The sequence below is a fragment of the Rhinopithecus roxellana genome, chromosome 17 (genome assembly GCF_007565055.1).
Source record: "Rhinopithecus roxellana isolate Shanxi Qingling chromosome 17, ASM756505v1, whole genome shotgun sequence".
In the NCBI taxonomy this organism is placed as follows: domain Eukaryota; kingdom Metazoa; phylum Chordata; class Mammalia; order Primates; family Cercopithecidae; genus Rhinopithecus; species Rhinopithecus roxellana.
Window position 1 is genome coordinate 75,226,561 of NC_044565.1, and position 27,152 is coordinate 75,253,712.

At 39.2% G+C, this 27,152-nt stretch overlaps 1 protein-coding gene across 12 annotated transcripts in view; it reads left to right on the forward strand.

Moving 5' to 3' along the window:
* The window catches only part of LTBP1 (latent transforming growth factor beta binding protein 1), a 444,191-nt gene that overhangs the window by 230,572 nt on the left and 186,467 nt on the right, over positions 1 to 27,152 (forward strand). For all 12 annotated transcript variants that reach the window (XM_030921070.1, XM_030921073.1, XM_030921071.1 and 9 more), the window contains 2 exons: positions 2,320 to 2,544; positions 3,734 to 4,008. In XM_030921070.1, the coding sequence (XP_030776930.1) occupies positions 2,320 to 2,544; positions 3,734 to 4,008 (500 nt within the window). The remainder of the gene's footprint in view (positions 1 to 2,319; positions 2,545 to 3,733; positions 4,009 to 27,152) is intronic.

Below are 27,152 nucleotides of genomic sequence, written 5' to 3' on the forward strand. Positions count from 1 at the left end.
GTCTATTTCGACTTCCTAGAAATGTCTTTTCTCCTCTCTGCAGTTCCAAAGGATTTATATTTCATGCTTTCCAGTTACCGCTTATTTGCTGCTCTGTATTTTTATTTATGTGCTATTTATTTTCTCCATTTAGATTTTAAGTCCTAGATGGGCAGGGACTGAATCTTCTATACCACCAAGAATGGCATTTGACAGAGTGATAGGTATAAATCTATCCCTTCCCTCATTCAGTATTTTCTGGTATTTTTTTTTTTTTTTTTAAGCATTTCTTCTAGACATTGGGCTATGTGCTAGCAGTAAAACATAACAAGGTAACTTCCCGACCTCACAGAGCTCTGGTTGAGTGAGGCATACAGAGAAGTAGTCAGTTGATTGTAAGATACATGGAATGATGGATAGTGAATCAGATTCATGGAAGCAAGAAGATAAGTGTCAAGCCTAGATGAGGGGCAATGGGAATGCTTCTAGAAGTGAGGTTCAGGCAGAGTCTGAAAGATACATAGGAATCAGGTAGTTGACGGGGGCCAGATGGAAAGAATGTTCCAGGCAGAGGACTCAGTGTGGATAAAGATCTGGAAGGAAGAGCACACTGAGTAACTGAATTAAGTTCCATGTAGCTGTATTGTGGAGAATGAGGTAAGATTCCTAAGTGATGAGGTTGCAGAGGATCCCTGTAATGGGCAAAAATGTTGACATCTTTGGTGAATGTCCAGGAGGGAGGACTTCCAGGATCAGATGTTTGAGTAGATAAAATGAGGGAGCAGCACCCAGGTTTTTCTTAAGGATCACTTGGTGGATGGAGGTATTGGAGGGAAGACAATGAGTTCAATTTTGGACATTGTGAATTTGAGGTGCCTATGAAATATGTGCATGGTGACATATAGTTGTAGACAGTTTGAAGCTTGGAAGAAAGCTTTGACCAGGAAATAAAAATTTGGGTGACATCAGTATATGATAGGATGAAATCATAGAGAAAGAGTGTGTAGAGTCAGTGAAGAAGACTTCAAGACCAAACCTTAACACACATCAGTATATAAAGAGCAAGTAAAGAGAACAGAGTCTGCAAAGAATGTTAAGATGGAATAGGCAGGAGGAAGGAGCAAAACAGGTGAGTGAGGTGTCCTGGAAACCAAGGGAAGACTGAAATCCATCCACTGGGTTTAGAAACGTGGAAACCATTCATGACCCTAGTAAGAATAGCTTCTGTGTAGAGGAGGGGCAGGGAAAACGTAAACTGGCCCAAGATAGATTGTAGCACACTGAGAAGTCAACAGGCAATTATGGTGGAAAGTTTCGTTATGGAGGAGAGGATTTAAAGAGGGTAGAAGCTCGAAGGAAATGGAGCTGAGGGGCTTTTATTATAATACTGTCTAAGCTACTGGAAATCTGTGATGTTTAAAGTCTGACAGGAAGAATTCATTAGTGATAAAGAGGTTGACCATAAGCTAAAATAGCCAGAGTTATAACTCCTCTTAAAATTATTTGCCCAGTCTGTCCTGTTATCTTTCAGTATTCTAAATAAGTTAATTCCAGACTAATTTTGGACTTCACTGAGATCTTGTTACACAAGATTGCAAATTCCTGTAAAGTATGATTCAAACTATTCTACTTATTTGTTCTGGGTAGCATTTAGTGTCTTAAATAGAGAAAAATTTCAACAAATACTATTTTTATTACTGTCATTTGTTTCTTTGCTTATTCTTTCAGCAAATATATGTAATTTTTAATTTTTTGTGGGTACATGGTAGGTATATATATTTATGGGGTACACAAGATGTTTTGATACAGGCTTGCAATGCGTTATAATCACATCCTGGAGAATGAGGTGAGCAAATATTTATTTAATGTCCATTGTATGCCAGACATTTTTCTAGGTGTCAAGGATATTAAGGTTACCAGGCCATACACACTACCAGGCCATACATACCACTTGTTCTTGAGGAGTTTATCATCTAGGGAGTCAGTTAATGAAATAATTATGGATTGAAAATGGTACTTAAAATGGCATGGTGATAGACAATAATCCTGAGTGGCTACTGTATATACTAATCTTTTCCTATGAACTTTTCTTTCCGTTGTTGGAGGGAGAATAATTACAAGCTATTAAAGAGTTAAATGACTTAAGATGGAAAGAAAAAGGTAGTGAGTAACAGAGACTACTTTTGGCATAGTGAGTTTACTCCTCTGTTTACCATTTCTAAAGTTCATGGGACTCTGATGCCTATAATGGGCTGTGTGTTTTGCAGGTTTTGTTGGCTGATCATTCCTTAGCCTCTGAGAGACTAACAGACTCTCCACTTTTTCTCTTTTCCCTTTCAGTAATTTGCCATCTACCATGTATGAATGGTGGTCAGTGCAGTTCAAGGGACAAATGTCAGTGCCCTCCAAATTTCACAGGAAAACTTTGTCAGATCCCAGTCCATGGTGCCAGCGTGCCTAAACTTTATCAGCATTCCCAGCAGCCAGGCAAGGCATTAGGGACGCATGTCATCCATTCTACGCATACCTTGCCTCTGACTGTGACTAGCCAGCAAGGAGTCAAAGGTAAGCTTTTTTCTTTCTGCCCATTTGCCAGACCTCTTTTAACCTGCCAAACCCACATAGAAGTCAAGGATCTGCAGATGGCCAGGCCTGGTATTGAAACAGAAAGGAGTACATGATTTGTGGCCTGAGAAATGGCATTAGAGACAGAATGTGGGCCCAGGTATGTAGCTACAGTTCTTTCTAGGCCATAGAGAATTGGTATCTAGGAAAAAGAAAATAAAAAGGAGCCCATTTTTCTCTAGTGACTGTTACCACCAAGAGCTAATAAATGTGCATGGCACTGTTCTGACAAGGCCTGGGAAATAGGAAGATGAACAAGACAGTGTTCTGGCCCTTACAGCATTAATAAGCTAGTGGATTGCACAGTACCTACTGGTGAACTTCGTAATTAAAGAATGCTTGGTTTTAGTTGTAAACAATCATTTAACCTCACTGGACTTCAATTTGTTCATTTGTAGAGGAAAGTAAACTAGGTCACTTGGAGCTCAAAAATTCTATGACAAATTCGTCCTTTTAAACCTGGCATTTTTATAAATGCACACTTTTGAAAAGGGGGTCATAGAAGTTTACTGGCTCTAATTCTTTAAAACATGAATCCTTGCATCAGGAGATGAGATTTTCGTTTGAAAGCTATAGAATGTAGCTTGTTATAGATAAAAAATAATGCATTTTGGTATTTTGTGTGTGTGTATGTTACAAGAAGCACAAAAATAACATGTACTGTATTGTTTAAGGGTAAGAGAATTGTGCCTTGTAAAATTGGGTTTTTTCTTTTAATAGAAAAATGTAAATCCTAAAATTTTTATAATAGAAATTGTATGAGAAATTCAGAACTAATCAAATGCTTGATCTTTCTGATGAACATTTGATAAAATTTATCTGCTTAGAACAAGCAGGATATATTTCACAGCTTTATGACTTTGGAAAAGAATATTTTAGTCTCATGAACGTGTTACTGTTAAAAGTTTTAATTTCTCTCTATAATTGCAAATTTTAAAAAATATAAGTTCAGTCTTAATTTTTATTTTGCATGTGCCCTTAAGAATTTTGATGGCTATGCAGCAAAGTGCTGCACATTATATAAATATGTGTGCATGTGTGTTTATAAAATTTACTTTCATGTTTTAAAACTTTTGGTTTGCCTGTTAGTTATTCAGGACTAACAAATTTTCCTCCCAATCTGTTTTAGTGAAATTTCCTCCTAACATAGTCAATATCCATGTGAAACATCCGCCTGAGGCCTCCGTCCAGATACATCAGGTTTCAAGAATCGATGGCCCAACAGGCCAGAAGACAAAAGAAGCTCAACCAGGCCAATCCCAAGTCTCTTACCAAGGCCTTCCTGTCCAGAAGACCCAGACCATACATTCCACATACTCCCACCAGCAGGTCATTCCTCACGTCTACCCCGTGGCTGCTAAGACACAGCTTGGCCGGTGCTTCCAGGAAACCATTGGGTCACAGGTAAGCATCATCACCAAGCCTGCTTTAGTAATGTGTTACAGATATGGTATCATTTTAACAAGAAAGCCAGACTTGATAAAAATGCTGTTTTTAAAAAAGGCTTTAACAAACTATGACTCGTGGCCATATTTTTGTAAATAAAGTTTTATTGCCACACTCATAGCCACACTCATTCATTTACATATTGTCTGTGCCCATTTTCATGCTATGACTGCAGAATTAAATAGTTCCAGTGAGAACACATGGTCTGCAGAACCTAAAATATTTACTGTGTGTCTTTTTACAGAAAAAAGTTGCCAGTCCCTGATGTACAGAATACATTTATTTATTTCTTTATTGCTTGATTGATTGATTGATTGATTGAGTTGGAGTCTCACTCTGTTGCACAGGTTGGAGTGCAGTGGCACAATCTTGGCTCACTGCAACCTCCACCTCCCAGCTTCAAGTGATTCTCCTGCCTCAGCCTCTCAAGTAGCTGGGATTACAGGCACATGCCACCACTCTCGGCTAATGTTTTTATTTTTAGTGGAAACGGGGTTTCACGGTGTTGGCCAGGCTGGTCTCGAACTCCTGACCTCAAGTGGTCTGCCTACCTCGTCCTCCCACAGTGCTGGGATTACAGGCATGAGCTACCGTGCCTGGCTTCCAAAAATGTTTCTGGAAGTCCATGATTACCTGTTTCTGTTTTTTCAGTTAGGATGATCTGTGTATAAAACGTGTCAGGCGTGAGATATGGTACAGAATATATATTCTGCAAAGATGCTTGAAAATATTTTTGCCTTTTGCAATAGTTTTGTTCATGAGTTTTGAATTCATTGTGCAATGATAATTCATGTCATCTTTGACAGGAAGTAATATTTCATGTTATCTTTTATTTTCTTATAAAAATTGAGGCCAGGTGCGGTGGCTCATGCCTGTAATCCTAGCATTTTGGGAGGCCGAGGCGGGTGGATCACCTGAGGTCAGGAGTTTGAGACCAGCCTGGCCAACATGATGAAACCCCATCTATACTAAAAATGCAAAAATTAGCCAGGCATGGTGACGGGCACCTGTAATCCCAGCTACTTGGGAGGCTGAGGCAGGAGAATCGCTTGAGCGTGGGAGGTGGAGGTTGTAGTGAGTTGAGATCACACCACTGCACTCCAGCCTGGGTGACAAGAGCAAGACTCAGTCTCAAAAGAAGGAAAAAAAAAATCATAAATTGCAAGGTATAGTGCAGGAGTTGCTTGAAGTGTAACTTTAGGCCCATATTTATATCATAAAGTGAGAGAAAGGCAAAATTTTCTTTAAAACTCATCATTGAATGTGCATGGTGAAGATAACCTAAAAGTGTTGGTTCCTGCACTCCATTATGTGATAATGATGGAGGCTTCGTTCTGTGGTTTCCCTCCTGTCTTTTGGTTATGGTTTAAACCCCTCATGAGAAGACTAGATGAGATACATTTATTATTATTCCTCTGCTATGTCTTGAATATTAAAAATATATCGTGTGTATATATGCATGTGAAATACTTGGGGGTAATAGAACTAATTGTCACTGCTTTAGACACCTGGGAAACACTTTTAGGTACTAAATCAATGGTAGGATTGTCACCTTTCTTCTAGGAGAAGGAGGGAAGATTGTAGACCTGAATGGAAGGCAGCATGTGGGAGTGGAAAGAGCATCCTTGTGGAGTTGTGAGACCTTGATTAGAGCTGTGAGCCCAGCACTCGGTAGGAGGGAAGCAGCTTCCTTATCTGCAAAGTAGAGATAAGACGTGGGGCTCATGAGACTTTAATCAAGGTAATTGTGAGCCCTGCTTTGCAAATATTATAGAACTATGTAAATATTAGCTTAGAGAATATTTATCAAGATAGAGTCAAACTTAAGCAACCATCTACTATGACTGTTTTTATATCATGTGCTTTCAGTAAGATAGGGACAGCATCGATCCCACAAACACAGCCCTCATTGGCCTGTGGACACCTGAAATGCGACTACAGGGGACCTAACGTGGCTTTTCATTCCCCAGTTTTGGAAATGCTTTTGGGAGAAGGAACACCATCAATTTAAATGTAGCTTAAAAGTAAAGACAATGTTTATGCTGAGGGTAGGTTTTGACAAAGATAGTGGGGCTGAAGATAAACTTTATACACTTCACAGCTTTGCACTGAACTGCTCTTGGAGAGGGAGGACAAATTTGGTGCCATTTGCATTGTTTAGTCATTCCAGCTTAGGTTGGTCAGGGAGAAAGGAAAAAGCAGATCTTTTAAAAATTGTGTGCCCAGTACCTTACTCCCTGTTTCCAAGTTGGAACACAGATGAAAGAAAGCAAGAAAATGAGGCATAACAAACTTGTTATTCTTGTACAATATTAGGTGATTGCTAACAAGAAAAGATGAAAAGATATTATTGACTTGTAAGCCTAGAGTATACAATTGAAATGAATTGGCTAATTGATGGAATTACCCAAATAATTAAAACTCAGCGGAATACTTTTGTCTTATCTGCATACATCTCTGACTTTTGGTCTAAAAGATCCAGACAGTGATCTCAATTCTTAATTCATTTTGCATGCGTACTCACTCATACACAGCTTCAAAATAAGACCTATTTTTTGGAAAGCATTCTCAGTATATATGTATTGGTCTTCCTGTTCATGAGGAATGTTGCTGGATGCCAAAGGCTGCCCAATTAATTTGTGCAATTAGGGTGAACCAGGCATTTAAAAAATACATTACTGACAAATAATCAATAGTGTTTAGGTGTATCCTACAATCCTACAAAGGAGTTTGAAAACATTTGTGCTTTCTTGCTGTGATTGGTTTGCAAATGTAGCTATAATCAGGAGTTATAGGTAGATTTTAAATGGCAGAAAATCAAAAACAAAAACAAAACCGTGGATAAATGCTCACTATTGTTTGCTCAGTGGAGTTCTCTTATTAGTTGCAAATGTCAACCATTGAGACTTTTAATGCAACAGTTACCAATAAACATCTATGTGTATATATTGCTATGAGAAGTCATATACAAAATAAATTTGACAGAGATAGCCCTTGTTTCTGTGGCACATTCTAATAATTAGGTAGTAAACATGGGATTGAAAACTCAAGATGAACTGTGATCAATGTGTTTAAATTCAGGAAAGCTTGGTAGAGTAGAATTTCAGAACTGTTTGGATGGTAGAGGAAAATGGATGATTGATGAGGAAACCAAGCTCACAGAGCAGAAAGGGAGAGTAATTAAACAGAGGAAAGAGAACCGTACAAGAAATGGGCAAGGAAGAGTTGTCAGAAGAGATCAGAGAAGTAAAATAGCTTGGGATTCTTGGCAGGCTCTTGCGCAGATATTAAGCCTCTTAAATCTGAGGCATAGTGCAGTATAAATGACTTGCTGGCAAGGTCAGCGTGTCAGGAAGCCCCTTTGACCAAATGGTCAACTCAGCATCATTAATAGTGGGGCAGTCTGACCTATGTGCCTCCTGCTGTGAGACAGTATAGAGTTTGCAGAATTACCCATGAAGTGTTCTTGCCAAATATATCTAACCTGAATCTAATCAAACCCTTAGACTTAACCACAAGTTTATAGGGAATATCAAGGGTAAAGAAACAAGTTAAAAACATCACACTCAGACAGAAAAAGCAATCAGACATTTACAATGTAGGGCATTATTGCCTGGTTTCTTAAAAAAAAAAAAAAAACAACAGTGTAAAAGAAAGTGAGATGATGTTTGTAGAAAGAGACTACAGAGACACAAAAAATAAGTATAATATATTCACCTTAATTAAATCTTGATTAAAAAAAAAAACAAAAGCCAGATCTAAGAGATTTTGGAAATAGTTGGGGAAATTTGAACGTGAGCTCTGTCTTAGTCCATTTTGTGTTGCTATAACAGAATGCCACAGACTGGGTAATCTATAAAGAAAAGACATTTATTTCTCACTGTTTTAGAGGCTGTGAAGTTCAATATCAAAGTGCCAGCATGTGACCAGGGCCTCCTTACTAAGTCATCCCATAGCAGAAGGACAAGAGAACACGAGAGAGCAAAGCAGGGCTGAACTTGCTTTTGTAACAAGCCCACTCTGGTGATAACTAACCTACTCCCAAGATAATGCCATTAATGCATTCATGAGGGAAGACCCTCTTATTAGGTCCCGTACTCCTAACACTGTCGCTTTCAGGGGATTAAGTTTCTAACACATGAACTGTGGGGAACACATTCAGACCATGGGAAATGTCATTAGATGATATTTTGGCATTATTAGTTTTCTTATGTGTGATAATAGTATTGCAGTTATGTAGGAAAATGTCTTTATTCTTTTTCGTTTGTTTTGAGACAGAGTCTCACTCTGTGGCCCAAACTGGAATGCAGTGGTGTGATCTCAGCTCACTGCAACCTCCGCCTCCCTGGTTCAAGGGATTCTCCTGCCTCAGCCTCCTGAGTAGCTGAAGTTACAGGCGTGCACCACCACACCCAGCTAATTTTTGTATTTTTAGTAGAGATGGGGTTTCACTGTGTTGCCCAGGCTGATCTTGAACTCCTGACCTCAGGTGATCCACCCGCCTCGGCCTCCCAAAGTGCTAGAATTACAGGCATGAGCCACTGCACCCAGCAGGAAAATGTCCTTATTCTTAATAGATGAATGCTGAAAGTTTTAGGGGTGAAATTCCATGATGTTCATACTTTACAGGCACACTTTGTTTTATTGCACCTCACTTCAGCTCTTTGTGTCTTTTACAAATTGAATGAAGCTTATGGCAACCCTGCTTATTGGCAAGGAAGTTTTTCTGAGAGCAGGTTCTCACTTTGTGTCTCTGGCACATGTTGGTAATTTTTGCAATATTTCAAGACCTTTTCATTGTTGTATCTGTTACACAGATGTGTGATAAATGATTTTTGTTACTATTGTAATTGTTTCGGGGCATCACAAAGCACACCCATATAAGATGGCAAACTTAATTGATAAATGTGTATTCTCTGACTGCTCTACCAACTGGCCATTCCCCCATCTCTCTCCCTTTCTTCAGGCATCCCTACTGGCTGAAACATAACAATATTGAAATTAGGCTCATTAATAATACTACAATGGCCTTTAAGTGTTCAAGTGGAAGAGTCACACATGTCTCACTTTATTTATTTATTTATCTATTTATTTTTTGAGACAGAATCTTGCTCTGTCACCCAGGCTGGAGTGCAGTGGCACAATCTCAGCTCACTGCAAGCTCTGCCTCCCGGGTTCATGCCATTCTCCTGCCTCAGCCTCCTAAGTAGCTAGCAAAACAGGTGCCTGCCACCACGCCTGGCTAATTTTTGTATTTTTAGTAGAGATGGAGTTTCACCATGTTAGCCAGGATGGTCTTGATCTCCTGACCTCGTGATACACCCTCCTCGGCCTCCCAAAGTGCTGGGACTACAGGCCTGAGCCACCGAGCCTGGCCACATCTCTGATTTTAAATCAGAGGCTAAAAATGATTAACCTTAGGGAGGAGGGCATGTTGAAAGCCAAAATAAGCCAAAAGCTAGGCCTTTGCCTCAGTTAGCCAAGTTGTGAATTCAAAGGAAAAGTTCTTGAAGGAAATTAAAAGTGCTACTCCAGAGAGTACATGAATGATAAGAAAGTAAAACCACCTTGTTGCTAATACGGAGAATGTTTGAGAGAGTTCTAGAACCACCAACATTCCCTTCAGCCGAAGCTTAATCCAGAGCAAGGTCCTAACTCTCTTCAATTCTCTGAAGACTTGGAGAGGTGAGGAAGTTGCAGAAGAAGAATCTGAAACTAGTAATGGTTGGTTCATGAGGTTTAAAGAAAGAAGCTATCTGCATACCGCAAAAGTACAAGGTGAAGCAGCAAGTGCTGATGCAGAAGCTGCAGCAAGTTGTCCAGAAGGTCATTGATAAAGGTGGCTATACTACGCAGCCTTATACTGGAAGAAGATGCCATCTAGGACTTTCATAGCTAGAGAGAAAGTCATTGCTTGGCTTCAGAGGACAGGCTGGCTCTCTTGTTAGGGGCTGATGCAGCTGGTGACTTTAAGTTGCAGCCAATGCTCATAGGCTATTCTGAAAATTCTAGGGCCCTTAAGAACTGTGCTGTATAAAGGGAACAGCAAAGCCTGGATGACAGCACATGCGTTTGCAGCATGGTTTACTAAAGATTTTAAGACCACTGTTGAGACCTGCTGCTTGGAAAAAAAGATTCCTTTCAAAACATTACTGCTCATTGACAGTGTACCTGGCCACTCAAGAGCTCTGATAGAGATGTACAAAAAGATGAGTGTTGTTTTCATGCCTGCAATCACAACACCCATTCTGTAGCCCATAGATCAAGGAGTCATTTTGACTTTTAAGTCTTATTATTTAAGAAATATATTTTTTAAGGCTATCACTGCCATAGATCATGATTCCTCTGGTGGATCTGGGCAAAATAAATAAAAAGGTTTCTGGAAAGTGTTTGCCATTCTAGATGCCATTAGGAACATTCATGATACATATGAGGAGGTCAAAATATCAGCAATAAAGATATTTAATTAAATTAGATACTGCAAAAAGTCAAAGTCAACCCTTATAAATGACTTTGAGGGATACAGGATTTCAATGGAGGAAGTCACTACAGATGTGGTGGAAATAGCAAGAGAACTCAAGTTAGAAGTGGATCCCGAAGATATGACCAAACTGCTGCAATCTCATGTTCAAACTTGAATGGATGAGGAACTGTTGCTTACGAATGAGCAAAAAAAGTGGTTTTGTGAGATGAAATCGACTCCTGGTGTAGATGCTGTGAACATTGTGAAATGACAACAATGGATTTAGAATATGCTATAAATTTAATTGATAAAGCATTAGCGGGGTTTAAGAGGACTGACTCATTTTGAAAGTTCTAGCATGGGTCAAATGCTATCAAACAGTATCACTTGCTACAGAGAAATATTTAGTAAAAGGAAGAGTCAGGCAAAGCTGCAGACTTCATTGTTGTCTGTTTTAAGAAATTGCCACAGCCACCGCAACCCTCAGGAACCCCCATCCTGATTGGTTGACAGTCATCAACATCAAGGCAAGACCCTCCACCGGCAAGAAGGTTATGACTCGCAGAAGGCTCAGATGGTTATTAGCATTTTTAAAGCAATAAAGTGTTTTAAAATTAAGGTATGTACTTTAAGACATAGCGCAATTGCAAACTTAATAGATGACAGTATAGTGAAAACATGACTTTTATTTGCACTGGGAAACCAACAAATTCATGTGACTGAGTTTATTGTGATAGTCACTTCATTGCAGTGGTCAGGAACTGAACCCGCAACATATCTGAGGTATTGTCTGTAATTTCAGATGTATTTTACACACAAGTAGCACAAACTTGATTCTTGAGCGGTTCATTTGCAGATAGGTGTTCATTGTGTTATCCTTTGAATATCTCAGTGTATTTGAAAATTTTTTAGAAAGAAGGGGGAAAATGTTAAAATTTCCTAGACTTAGAATAGTATATTTTAAAGCTGAATTTAAAAGCTTTCGCTGTAATACATTTAGAGACTTTTTAGAAACAAACTTAAAGTTTTTAACTGTTTAACAGAGGTGTTGGGTAGGTATGAGGTGACCTGAGGCCAAGGAAGAGAAATTGACCTTGTGAAATGACCAAGGGCCAATCTAAGAAGTCAAGTTGAAAATAAAGGAGATGACTATAGGGGATTTTGTGAAGAATCAAGCATCAGGATTGCGTTTACAGGCTGTTGTAAAGACAAAGATCATGAAGAAAGGGACTATTCTGAATTTTCTTGCTTCACAAATCAGCTAAATAAATCCTCACTAGAATTACCTGACCCTTAGCAGGGAGGATTGTGAGGAGATGAGCAATAATATCTTTGTTACAAGCAGCCTCATCCTTGATTAATATTAGGAAGGGTGTACTCTTAATTATCAGTCAGGAAGTCCAGGCTGTTTTAGAGATGGAATGATAGAGAATTAATGGAGAAAATTCAGTGATCAGTGAATAGATTTGCTGATGATAGTTAAATTCATGACCACAGAGGACATTTCTTTGGATTGCATTATAATGAGAAAAGAGCAGGAATAATGGAGTTAAAGGTTTCTATAGTGTTTTCTCACCTTGACGGAGAATGCCAACCTATAGGGAAAAAAAAACATTTCTATTGTTTTGTTTTTGTAAAAAGTTATGTTTAGTATTTCAGAGTTCTAAAAATATGTTTAACAATCAAATAAATCATTGATTTTTATGTGGATCAGGCTGTCTATACAGTCAGTCTCTATAGGCATCACTAAATCTCCTATATTCAAAGAACACAAATTAGTCTAATAGAACTATATAGGGTGACAGACAGGAATGGTTTTCTTGAATATAAATCAAGTATGAAGCAGTTGGCAGGTCCTAATTTTGGCAGAGTTAGTTTTCTTTGCTACCTGGAGTAAATTGTGGTAGTCTACATATATTTGGAAACATTTGCAAGAGTTTGCTCACTGACTGTTGGAATTATAACTCCAGTGGTTACAATTACCAGCCACTTCAGGGTAATCTCATGTTTTCACAGGCTTAAAACCCGAACATTTCCATGGTAGTTATCATCTCTGAGGAGAGGCCAAGTTTCAGAAAATACCCCTCCAATCTGTCTTTGCATCATAGGAACATTAAATATATTTATCTTTTTTACATAAAAATCAATTGTATAAGATTGTATAAGGGTATCCTTTGTTTTTAAATTGGTTCTCTTAACAGTGACCTAAATTCAAAGCTTATTTTGCATCTGACTTTTTGATTGCTTCAAACATGTTTTATTGATTGCCCAATTGCTGGACACAAACACTTAGTGACCTAGTTATGCCAGATGGTATGAAAAGGCCTTGTATGGGAAGCATTTAGAATTGCAATGTAGAGTTCGGGGTCCAGCTTCCATGCTGAACCTGCCCATTGCCTGGCTGCACAAGCCTGTGCTCTTTGTTGAACCCAGGAACCTGCTGCGTAACCAGACAGAGGCATTATAGGGGGAGACAGAAAATTCAGGTGCTTCAAGATTTCCTATTTCAAAATGCTGAAAGAGCAGAAAATTTCACGTGTAAATACCTGAGTTAATTGATTTATACAGAATATGTTTTAAGTACAGCACTCTAACACAGGTAAAGATGATCAGATAACACATGAACCCACTTTTATAGTTTGCAACTATAAAACTCTTAGAAAAGATTTTAAAAGCCATAAAAAACAAACTTTAAGATTAAGGTCTTTAATACATATTCTACAGAAGAAAATAAACTTTATGTGGATTAGGAAGAAAGGAAAGGACTGGTAGTTGATGTGGAATCCTGATATCATTGGAAAAACTCTTTATTTATTTCCTTTAATTATTAGTCATATAAATAATAAGCGCTAGGGCAAAATTGGGTTAAAGTGACACAAGAACTGTTTGGGATTCTATTAGAGATGCCAGAAGTTGTTCCAGCAGTTCTCTTTGGACAGGAAAAATGGAAACAGAATGGGCCATTGGAGAAAAAGATTATTTAATTGAAGATAGGTCTCTTTTGGCAGATGCGTTCAGTAACATCCTAAGCTCTAAAGCTTAGCACTGGAACACACACATACACACACACACACGCCCCATTCTAAAGGGCCAAATGGATATACTTAGCTTTTGTTTTAAAAAACTTAAAAAAATAAGCTTAATGGAGAAATTAACAGGAAAATATGAGCTCATTGAGGTGGAAAGTATCCTAATTGCATGGCTGAAATTACTTTTAAAGAGTTTCAATACTTTTGTCACAGGACTTTGAATAAAGAAAAATATTTCTTGGTTTCCACTGGACAAAAGCCAATAAGAAGCTGGGGAAATAGATGTGATGCCTGCCAACTCCACATGGGAGAAAAAAGATGGGTAGATGTTGGGTAGATGCAGATGAGATAGGCACTTTGGAAATCTTTTCTCAGAGGTGAGAAATGGTGTTCATTTAGGGGAGCTGAGACATTGAGTTCTGCTCAGAAACCCGCTCTTGAATTTCCACAGTATCTCTTCTGTCCTGACAACCCGAATATTACTGGGATGAAGCCTAAATCTGTGATTTAAAAAAACAAAAACAAAAACCTAGTTTGATCCTGGCAGAGTAATGCCAGAATTATTGTAACACTTTTCACACTGGTTATTCTCTAAACTGAGTCCATAAACTATGTAAATATATTAGAAGTCTAAAGAAAAAAAAATGGTTATAAAGCATCTTATTTATGCAGTCTCCCTTGTGTGGAAGGGGAGCTGAGTGAGCCAGGCTGGGTCAGCAGAGGGCAGAGGTGAATTGTGGCTCTTTCTTCTACCCCATTGCCTGAGGCCACACGCCCTTATGGATAGGGCCCTCCCAGGTGATCTTGGACCAGTGCAGTGGCCTGCCTACTTTTGGAGGAGCTGCTGGGCAGTGGCTGGGGAAGGTGAGGCTGAGGCTACTAGACATCTGTCTTTTTGCTGAGCAGAGAGCTCAGTTGGAGTGTGTGCTGATTGCATTTACTGAAGTTTGGCTTTCTTGAGGTGGAATAAGTCATTAACACCAGGCACTTCCTATGCCATCTGGGCTTTTCTTCAGTGTCCCACTCAAGTACTCCTTTGGCATAATCTAAGAAATATTTAATTGAGTGTTAGTGAATCTGGTTGTCTCTTGTGCCTCTAAAATGGCTGCTCTCTGTAGCCATCCGTGCCAAAACTTACCTGCTTCAACAGCTGAAGGTATCACCGAAGGTGTCCTGCACACCTCAGTGATAGGTGCTGGAATTCTTAAATGTTTGCTGGTCTTGTTCCAGCAACCTCTGCCAGATTGACTTTCATGCAGGGGCCCTCTAGCCTGGAGTCAAGAAAGATCAGTAAAGACAGGGGTAAGATCCAAAGAGGAAAAACACCGCATGTGAGAGAGAACATGTCTGCATGTCACTGGGCTCCTGCCAGTGGAGAGGAGAACTGCTCGTTTTACTTGGATTGAGAATGTAGGGCTGGGACATTAGGATAATCAAAATATAGATTCTTAGAACTTCAGAGAATGGGTTGTGACCCAGACGTTACCCTTCGTGCGGCCCAGTATCCAGTCTTTAACCAGGCAGATGTCTTCTGGGAACCAAAGAAGCTGTCAGCTTTAAGTGTCCAGCTGCCCTGACCTGTTTAAGAAAAGCAAGCCTGTGTTTCTTCATTGGCTCTCCCTAAGCCCCTCCTCTCAGACTTTTTCTTTTCATTTTATTGGCAATGAAAATGCCTGACCTGTTTAAGAGAAGCAAATCTGTGTTTCTTCATTGGTTCTCCCTAAGCCCCTCCTCTCAAAGACTTTTTTTTTTTTTTTTTTTTTTCATTTTATGGGCAATAAAAATGCCTTTATCATGACATGGAATATCAAATTACCATATTTTATACCTCTAGGGCTCACTAAAATAATATACCTATTAATAATTAGACTCCTGTTTCTACATAGGATTAAGCATTGAAAATAATAATTATGGAGCAGCTCAGAGTAGAAGCATGCTGAGCTACTTCTGATATTGGCAAAGTGGTAAGATTTTATGATCACTGTGTTTGAAGATGACAGTTCTGAGCATGTTGAAAATAGTTTTAAGAGATGATGGCTTGAATTGATGGTTGATTTTGGCTCCATACATTATAAGAGATGGTTTTAGGATTTATGGCTGGTATTTCTAGGCTCTGATGGTCTGATGTGGCTCTGTGCTATCCCTCAGAATTGAGATTTGCTAAAATGAAGAGGAATCAACTGGTTTACTAAAAAAATCAGTCCGCTAAAATCTGCCCCATAAAGTTGTAGCAAGAAAAACAACAAATTTTTTTTCCCCGTATATTGAAGAGGACAAAACTCTTTCCTGAACCTTCTCTAAGACAATGATAGTATTGTTTTTTCCTTTCTCATCCTTCCAATTTTTTCTCCTCTTCTGTCTTCTTTTTTAAATAAAATAATTCATATATAGAATTGAATGTTCTATTTCAACAACGTCACTTTATGAGACTGTGCATTTACTCTAGTGACACTGCCATTGTGCAAACAGCTTGGACACATCTGAACAAGACTTGTGACCATTGAGTATTTAAAGTATGTCTCTAGCCTTGAAGAAAATTCTAAAATTCAAAATATTTTGAATATTTGTAAATATTTTAAACAAAGAGAGCAATGCCTCCAAGATGACCACTTTGCAGAAGACTGGTGTAGAATGTGCAAGCTCTAACGGAGTTGTTAAAGAATATGGTTTTAATATTCTGTGACTTCGAGGTAAGCTTCTTTTTTTTTCTTTTCCTTTTTCTTTTTTTAAGAGATAAAGTCTCACTTTGTTGCCCAAGCTGGAGTGCAGTGGCAGGATCATAGCATGCTGCAACTTCAAACTCTCGGGCTTAAGTGATCCTCCTGCCTCAGCCTCCCAAGTAGCTAAGAGTACAGGTGTGTGCCACCACACCTGGCCATGGGGCAAGCCTATTTGTAAGACAATACATTTTTATAAAACGAATAGCTGATTTGACCTTCAAAACAATCAGGTGAGACAGAAAAAGCAGATAATTATATCTCCCATTTATTTATGTGAAATTTGAGGCTCATAGATTGGGACTAGCTTGTGTTGGTATTTCCAAGAGGATAGCTTTCTTTCCATTTTAGCAAACTCATCATATCTTGGACCCTCAGTTTCTTCATTTTTCAAATAACTGGATCGGCTAAGGAGACTATCAAGGTGTCTTTGAGCCCTCCAATGCTCTGTGATGATTTCTACATCTTTGCTCTTTTCTGCAATCTTAGACACCACTGGTGCTGACATATGCACAGGCCATATGGACAGATCAATGTCAAATAGAGTGAATGAATAACTATACTGGTCTCTCAAATCCTACTGACTTGAGAGACTCCTCTCTAGTATCAGTTTCTCCGAAAAGCTTTTCAGTACTTCTTCAACCCACACTTCTCTCTGTTCCTTAAATCTTTATTGCATTTAGAATCTAACCAGACAGTTTTGAATTTAAATATTTTAAAGTTGTTGCTTTTGTACCTCGTTTCTCTTTCTCACAGCGTGCACTTTTTATAAGGCCAGGATCACTTATGAATTGATCTCAGAACTAGGCACAGATGAATTGTGGGTAAATATATTAGGTTAGTCTAGGTGGTGCTTCAGTAACACATTAGCGTAACAAAGTTTACATTTTGTGCGCGTTAGACATCTTATAGGTGAGCAGAGGACTCTGCTCTGTATATTTCAGGGACTTGGGTTGATGGTGGTTCCATCATGTTACTGCCATGTTATCCAGAATATATGGCTTCCTTAATTCCTACAACAGAGAACAAGAGGTTCTGCGAAGGACCACACTCATTATCTTTCCCATTGTCCCCTGTTCAGAATGAGTCCCATGGCCATACCTGTTAGTGCTATGGATGGAATTATGCCTCCCATCCCCAAATTCATATGTTGAAGCCCCACACCCCAGTGTGACTGTATTTGGAGACAGAGCCTAAAAGGAGATAACTAAGGTTAAGTGAGATCACAAGGGCAGGGCCCTGATGTGATAGGACCGGTGAGCTTGACCTCTCTGTTGCTTTCCCCACACACTTGCACAAAGAAGAGTCCATGTGAGCACACAGCCAGATGGCAGCCACCCACGAGCTAGGAGGAGGGGCCTCACCAAAAATCCACCATGTTGGTACCATAATCTTGGGTTTCCAGCCTCCAGAACTGTGAGGAAATAAAAAAAAAAAATCTATTGTTTAAACCACCCAGTCTACGGTATTTTGTTATGGCAATCCAACAGATAGTTTTGGAGCTGGCAAATGTGGGGAAACAAGTGGCTCTTTGGGGAACAATGGATGTTTCTGCCAGAAGAGTCAGGGCAGTGGGCAAGACAGACATGGTTCCCTGCACCCGGGGATCTAAATGAACCTGTTAGTGTTATTTGTGGCTTTCAGTTTTTCTACATGACTTGCAACCAAACCACAGGTAATTATTAGTTTTGAGTTCTGTGTACTTGGAAGAGACACAGAAAAAATGGAAAGCTAACCAAATGAGGCATGCATTATAATTTCACGTAGTGCTATGAGGCCTAAAATGTTTCTGGTTCCTTTCATTATCTCTATATAGACTTGAAGCTTAATACAGAAGATTTATCTCAATATGGTTGTAGAAGTAAGTGTTGGAGGCCAGGCGTGGTGGCTCACGCCTGTAATCCCAGCACTTTGGGAGGCCAAGGCAGTCAGGAGATCGAGACCATCCTGGCTAACATGGTGAAACCCCGTCTCTGCTAAAAATACAAAAAATTAGCCGGGCATGGTGGTGAGCGCCTGTAGTCCCAGGTACTCAGGAGGCTGAGGCAGGAGAATGGCGTGAACCCAGGAGGTGGAGCTTGCAGCGAACTGAGATCCGGCCACTGCACTCCAGCCTGGGCGACAGAGCAAGACTCCATCTCAAAAAAAAAAAAAGAAAGAAAGAAAGAAAGAAGATTGGAGGAGATAGGCATTTATGTTCATGATTTTGGGAGGTGTTCAGGTTGCTGTGTCGTAATAATCATGCCTGTATGCATGTCTTTATTCCCTCTCTCAACATGAGTCTTTCTTTTTAGACACATTCCTGGTAATCAAACTTAAAATAAATCTGATCTACTCCCCATCTAGTACTAGGGTTTATGATGTGATTTGTGTTGTTTTGCCCCAAGGAAAGGGTAACAGGAATTATGGTGTCAGAATAGAATCATGACAATACTGTACTTAAATTTTCTTTTTGTAACTGAAGAGCAAAACACACATATCACAGCCTGGAAGAAGACGTGACTGTTGAAATGTTCAAATCATTGTAGAGGTGGATAAAATAGGCAGCTCAGATTTTATCTTTTCTTTAGAAAAGATGTCAAGTAGAATCATAAATTTCATGCTGAAGAGGTTTTTCTTTTTTTCCTTCATATGTTACTTTAAAAACCATTTTTGCCTTAGTGTAACTTTAAAAATACCATTTCATAAACTGAAGTAGTTGTCTGGAATTTCTTGAAGCCCATGGTTTGGCTTCAGCAGGTTTTAAACAAATACACTGTCAGAAATCGATGTGGATACATTTCCAGCAGTTAATGCTCTAGTCACAGTAGATACTTTGTAAAATCAATAGCCTGAAATATCAGAGGATTATAGTTGTATCACGTCCCCCAAATGCCTAACGTTGTTTTAATTACTCTAATAAAAGAAAGCTGAGTGGACTTAAAAAAAAAAGAAAGAAAAAATCTTTGCCTATAAAGAATGTTCTGCTCAAGCCAAAGCAAATTTTTTTTACAAGTTCTCTTAGAAAATCTGGAAGTATTTATGCATTTTCCTCTTCTTATGAGACAATGCCTGTTACCCAGCCAGTTCTGCATCGTACACTGCTCTTTGTGACAACGACCCTCAGAACAAGTTGATCAAATATGTTGCTCTAGTTGCATTAGCGATAGGGGTTAGAGATTTAGAACTTTTTACTTTTCGATGCATAGAAATAAGCATATTTAATGATCTAGTGCTGGGATACTAAAGAGTGTTCATGAGGCTTTCTAGTTTAATTTGGAGCCATAGTTGATTCAGGGGCTAGAAGAACACCATTTTGCTCAGAACATTGTCAAGAGTCACTTTTCCAGAGTGGAGATGTGTTTATATCATAGTGAAAAGACAGTTTAACAGGAGCAAAGAAGAGGAAAGACCAAGTTTTGGTTACTCCAACCTGTTACATACAGTCAGTACTTTTCCTGTAGGGCACTTGATTCTGATTCTTATGAAAAGAAGTTCAAGATTTCAAAAAAAAAATAATAATAAAATAAAGGATTAACATTCCTTACCCAGATTCATAGTATTGATGGTGTAGCTTTCGTTTACTAGAATACCCCAAGGCTTTGTGCCAGAATGTTAGAGTAATGTGCTTCTGAATGTGGATGGAGGTGAGGATGGCACCTGCATGGGTGGAATAATTTATGGGACATACCTGTGCAGTGTGGGTTGATGGATTATAATGTGACTTTATAATGGTCACAGCCCAGTACACCCAAGGTCTGCATTTCCATGACCATCTGGAATCATTTCTGAGATCTTGCCTATTGATAATTATATCACTCATTATAGCTACCCAATATAATCTAGAATCGAGCCATTTAAGAGCTGTAACTGTTCTCAGGAAGGTTAGAGCTGCCCTTTGTGTGTACAGGTTAGTAGGAAAGGGCTGGCGTGAGGTAGGGTAAGGAAAAGGCAGCCCGTTATTACGGTTATCCTTGATTAGGTTGACCCAGGTCAGGGTATGAGGATACAACCAGGCAGGCTGTGGCAGCATGGAATCTAATGTATCAACCTGGCAGGCAGGGGGCACCTGAGGAACACTGACTTTCATAGGATTGCCCTGCCACAGGCAACCTTGCCACCATAGCTCCTTGGCTGCCCTCAGCCCTGCCCTGGAGCTTTCATAAAGTCATAGAACTTGGGCACTTAAATGAGTATTAGCAAATAGTCTGTCCTTACAATTTTATGGGTGATGCAGCTAACATCCAGAGAGGTAAATCAGTTTGCAGTTGAGTTTGTGGGAGGTGGGAAGTAAGACTGAAGCTTTTTAGTGTCTAGTCCAGTCTTCCTACTTTTTGTTTTTTGTTTTTGTTTTTTTTTTTTTTTTGAAGCAGAGTCTTGCTCTGTCTCCCAGGCTGGAGTGCAGTGGCACGATCTTGGCTAACTGCAAGCTCCACCTCCCAGGTTCAAGCAATTCTCCTGCCTTAGCCTCCCAAGTAGCTGGGACTACAGGTGCCCACCACCAAGTTTGGCTATTTTTTGTGTGTTTTTAGTAGAGACTGGGTTTAACCACATTGGCCAGGCTGGTTTCAAACTCTTGACCTCAAGTGACCCATCTGCCTTGGCCTCCCAAAGTGCTGGGATTACAGGTGTGAGCCACCGTGCCCAGCCAGTCTTTCTACTATTGCACGCTGGCTCTTAGGCCATTTCCTCTAGGGATGGAGGATTTACAAGAAACCATTGCTATCTCAACCTGAAAGGACAGCTATATTCTCTGGGACCTGACTTACTTAGAGAGTCGCATGCTATGTGGTGTTTTGTGATTGGGCCATGGATCCTTGAGGGGAAGGAGCACAGTGAGCTCCACTGTGTTGCTTCATGGTCTTGGTTCTCTGGCACCAAAACATGGTACCATGACAAGTAGGATCGTGATGTCCCCAAAGCGAAATCATCTGCCGCTTGAACGTCAATATTTACAAGTTGAATTATTGGAATTCAGTGATACCATGTTGTACTTCTTGAGCAGAATTAAAATGAAATCCATTTAATGACATGCCCTCCACAGCATTAATTCACTGAGTATTTCTTTACTAGCCAGAGCGCTTTTGAGAAAACCTGAATATTTTTAGTAAGATCTTAAGAATATCTTTTTCTTTTATTTCTATATCTAACTTACATGTTTATTTTGTACATCTCTTGTCTGTAGGTTGAATCTGGGACATTGTATATTGAATAACTACTAGATGAATTGCTCTTTTGTTAAATAAGCCCAAGTTTTTAAAGGAGGAGCCTGGGGGAAGAGATCTAATACTGATCGAGAGCCCAGTGGGGCTTGGCCGTATGGCTGTCTCACATAGAGTCTGTCTCACATGTGTTGTCTCAGTCCACTCAAGAGCTCCATGAAAAATGGATGTCTCGAGTTCCATTTTATAGAGGATGAAATAGGCAGAGAGATGTTGAGAGTTTTGCCTCTAGTCATGGAGGTGGTAATTGGTAAAGTGAGGATGTGAATGTTTTTCTATTTTCAAAAACTGCCCTCTTGCCATTTACCCAGTTATGGGTCATCCTTACACTGCTTTTCACTGAGTTCAAGGGGAATGTGGCTGTGCAGAGAAGTCCGCTTCCTGTTCATAATGTGCTAATGGTGCAAGGCAAGTAGATATCTGGGAGTTTGCTTTGTGTTCAGAAATCTTTTTACTGTGGCTGGACAGCATTTGTTGAGGTAAGAGATGATTCATACTGAACTTAACTCCTTTCTGCTGTTTGTTTGAGAAGAAGTACAGTCAGTGGGCCTCTAATCATCTAATATCAAATTTTTGTCCTCTCATTATTCCTGATCATGTTTATCTGCAATATAGTTTCTTCCTTTTCCTCCCTGTGAATGATATACTTTATCTTGGTAATTCTTTTTTACAGTTCAGGGGAAGTACTAGATATAGAACACTTTACCTTTATGAAAACACTTCTTTCTCTCTCCTTTTCCTCCTCTTCGTCCTCATCAGTCTTTCTGTACTTACCATTGTTTCAAAGATGCTAATTATTTAATTGGAAGCAATACAAACTTTTTTGCTTTGAGGAAAGAAACTATGATGCTTCTTTTCCCCTGTTTCCTGGTTGATTTTTACATCCAACTATACATCTAACCTCAAATTTGGAAAACCCTCCATGGTTTAGCTCCACATCTTCTCTGACTCTGCACACCCACTCTTTGTTCGTTCGTATTGACGTGCCTTCCCCTGTCTTTACCCTCCTCTGTTGCCACTGGCTCTTCTCCCAGCTGGTGGTTGGTCGTATGCTTAGCTAGAGCCGTTCCATCTCTTTGGAATCTCTCTCCCCAGTAGAGCCATTGAGTCACTTCCTTGTTTCAGTTCTTGCCTAAACACAGTCGTACTTACTCTTGCAAGAGTTACAACAAATCAGACTTCTGTTTTATTTCATGTTTTCCCTCAGTACAATCTCTACGAGTATTTTTTGAAACCTGTATCACTTCATCATTTCGAGTTTTATTTGCCCCTTTGGCTCTGAAAGATTTCTTTATTCAAACTTAAAATATATTTTTTTCTCTAATTTATTTTTCTTTATTTTATTCAAAGGTAAGTGTGTTCACAAAATAATGTTTTAAATATAGAATAATATATAGTGAAAATTAAAACCCTTCTCCTAACAGCTACCCTTCAAGTAACCACTGTGAAATATATTATTCAAAACATTTTTATATATGCACCGTCTTTTCTTCAAATTTTTATTTTATTTTATGTTTTTAATTTTTTATTTTTTTATTATACTTTAAGTTCTAGGGTACATGTGCACAACGTGCAGGTTTGTTACATATGTATACTTATGCCATGTTGGTGTGCTGCACCCATCAACTCGTCAGCAACTATCAACTCATCATTTACATCAGGTATAACTCCCAATGCCATCCCTCCCTCCTCCCCCCTCCCCATAATAGGCCCCGGTGTGTGATGTTCCCCTTCCAGCGTCCAAGTGATCTCATTGTTCAATTCACACCTATGAGTGAGAACATGCGGTGTTTGGTTTTCTGTTATTGCGATAGTTTGCTGAGAATGGTGGTTTCCAGCTGCATCCATGTCCCTACAAAGGACATGAACTCATCCTTTTTTATGACTGCATAGTATTCCATGGTGTATATGTGCCACATTTTCTTAATCCAGTCTGTCACTGATGGACATTTGGGTTGATTCCAAGTCTTTGCTATTGTGAATAGTGCTGCAATAAACATACGTGTGCATGTGTCTTTATAGCAGCATGATTTATAATCCTTTGGGTATATATCCAGTAATGGGATGTCTGGGTCATATGGAGTTTCTAGTTCTAGATCCTTGAGGAATCGCCATACTGTTTTCCCCAATGGTTGAACCAGTTTACAATCCCACCAACAGTGTAAAAGTGTTCCTGTTTCTCCACATCCTCTCCAGCACTTGTTGTTTCCTGACTTTTTAATTATTGCCATTCTAACATGTGTGAGATGGTATCTCATTGTGGTTTTGATTTGCATTTCTCTGATGGCCAGTGATGTGCGAGCACTTTTTCATGTGCCTGTTGGCTGTATGCATGTCGTCTTTTGAGAAATGTCTATTCATATCCTTTGCCCACTTTTTGATGGGGTTGTTTGTTTTTTTCTCGTAAATTTGTCTGAGTTCTTTGTAGGTTCTGGATATTAGCCCTTTGTCAGATGAGTAGATTGCAAAAATTTTCTCCCATTCTGTAGGTTGCCTGTTCACTCTGATGGTAGTTTATTTTGCTGTGCAGAGGCTCTTTAGTTTAATTAGATCCCGTTTGTCAATTTTGGCTTTTGTTGCCATTGCTTTTGGTGTTTTAGACATGAAGTCCTTGCCTATACCTATGTCCTGAATGGTATTACCTAGGTTTTCTTCTAGGGTTTTTATGGTATTAGGTCTAACATTTAAGTCTCTAATCCATCTTGAATTAATTTTCGTATAAGGAGTAAGGAAAGGATCCAGTTTTAGCTTTCCACTTATGGCTAGCCAATTTCCCCAGCACCATTTATTAAATAGGGAATCCTTTCCCCATTTCTTGTTTTTCTCAGGTTTGTCAAAGATTAGATGGCTGTAGGTGTGTGGTATTATTTCTGAGGGCTCTGTTCTGTTCCATTGGTCTGTATCTCTGTTTTGGTACCAGTACAATGCTGTTTTGGTTACTGTAGCCTTGTAGTATAGTTCGAAGTCAGGTAGCATGATGCCTCCAGCTTTGTTCTTTTGACTTAGGATTGTCTTGGCAATGTGGGGTCTTTTTTGGTTCCATATGAACTTTAAAGCAGTTTTTTCCAATTTTGTGAAGAAAGTCATTGGTAGCTTAATGGGAATAGCATTGAATCTATAGATTACCTTGGGTAGTATGGCCATTTTCACGATATTGATTCTTCCTATCCATGAGCATGGAATGTTTTTCCATTTATTTGTGTCCTCTTTTATTTCACTGAGCAGTGGTTTGTAGTTCTCCTTGAAGAAGTCTTTTCCATCCCTTGTAAGTTGGATTCCTAGGTATTTTATTCTCTTTGAAGCAATTGTGAATGGAAGTTCATTCATGATTTGGCTTTCTGTTTGTTTGTTACTGGTGTATAAGAATGCTTGTGATTTTTGCACATTGATTTTGTATCCTGAGACTTTGCTGAAGTTTCTTATCAGCTTAAGGAGATTTTGGGCTGAATGGGGTTTTCTAAATATACAATCATGTCATCTGCAAACAGGGACAATTTGACTTCTTCTTTTCCTAACTGAATACCCTTAATTTCTTTCTCTTGCCTGATTGCCCTAGCCAGAACTTCCAACACTATGTTGAATAGGAGTGGTGAGAGAGGGCATCCCTGTCTTGTGCCAGTTTTCAAAGGGAATTTTTCCAGTTTTTGCCCATTCAGTAAACATGGAAAGGAACAACCAGTACCAGCCATTGCAAAAACATGCCAAAATGTAAAGACCATCGAGGCTAGGAAGAAACTGCATCAACTAACAAGCAAAATAACCAGCCAATATCACAATGACAGGATCAAGTTCACACATAACAATATTAACCTTAAATGTAAATGGACTAAATGGTCCAATTAAAAGACATAGACTGGCAAATTGGATAGAGTCAAGACCCATCAGGTTGCTCTATTCAGAAGACCCATCTCACAAGCAGAGATACACATAGGCTCAAAATAAAGGGATGGAGGAAGATCTACCAAGCAAATGGAGAACAAATAAAGCAGGGGTTGCAATCCTAGTCTCTGATAAAACAGACTTTGAACCATCAAAGATCAAAAGAGACAAAGAAGGCCATTACATAATGGTAAAGGGATCAATTCAACAGGAAGAGCTAACTATCCTAAATATATATGCACCCAATATAGGAGCACCCAAATTCATAAAGCAAGTCCTTAGAGACTTACAAAGAGACTTAGACTCCCATACAATAATAATGGGAGACTTCAACACCCCACTGTCAACATTAGACAGATCAACGAGACAGAAAGTTAACAAGGATATCTGGGAATTGAACTCAGCTCTACACCAAGCGGACCTAATAGACAGCTACAGAACTCTCCACCCCAAATCAACAGAATATACGTTCTTCTCAGCACCACATTGCACTTATTCGAAAATTGATCACATAGTTGGAAGTAAAGCACTCCTCAGCAAATGTACAAGAACAGAAATTATAACAAACTGTCTCTCAGACCACAGTGCAATCAAACTAGAACTCAGGACTAAGAAACTCAATCAAAACTGCTCATCTACATGGAAACTGAACAACCTGCTCCTGAATGACTACTGGGTACATAACGAAATGAAGGCAGAAATAAAGATGTTCTTTGAAACCAATGAGAACAAAGATACAACATACCAGAATCTCTGGGACACATTTAAAGCAGTGTGTAGAGGGAAATTTATAGCACTAAATGCCCACAAGAGAAAGCTGGAAAGATCTAAAATGGACACCCTAACATCACAATTAAAAGAACTAGAGAAGCAAGGGCAAACACATTCAAAAGCTAGCAGAAGGCAAGAAATAACTAAGATCAGAGCAGAACTGAAGGAGATAGAGACACAAAAAACCCTCCAAAAAATCAATGAATCCAGGAGCTGGTTTTTTGAAAAGATCAACAAAATTGATAGACCGCTAGCAAGACTAATAAAGAAGAAAAGAGAGAAGAATCAAATAGACGCAATAAAAAATGATAAAGGGGATATCACCACCGACCCCACAGAAATACAAACTACCATCAGAGAATACTACAAATACCTCTATGCGAATAAACTAGAAAACCTAGAAGAAATGGATAATTTCCTGGACACTTACACTCTCCCAAGACTAAACCAGGAAGAAGTTGAATCCCTGAATAGACCAATAGCAGGCTCTGAAAATGAGGCAATAATTAATAGCCTACCCACCAAAAAAAGTCCAGGACCAGACGGATTCACAGCTGAATTCTACTGGAGGTACAAGGAGGAGCTGGTACCATTCCTTCTGAAACTATTCCAATCAATAGAAAAAGAGGGAATCCTCCCTAACTCATTTTATGAGGCCAACATCATCCTGATACCAAAAGCCTGGCAGAGACACAACAAAAAAGGAGAATTTTAGACCAATATCCCTGATGAACATCGATGCAAAAATCCTCAATAAAATACTGGCAAACTGAATCCAGCAGCACATCAAAAAGCTTATCCACTATGATCAAGTGGGCTTCATCCCTGGGATGCAAGGCTGGTTCAACATACGCAAATCAGTAAATGTAATCCAGCATATAAACAGAACCAAAGACAAAAACCACGTGATTATCTTAATAGATGCAGAAAAGGCCTTTGACAAAATTCCACAGCCCTTCATGCTAAAAACGCTCAATAAATTCGGTATTGATGGAAAGTATCTCAAAATAATAAGAGCTATTTATGACAAACCCACAGCCAA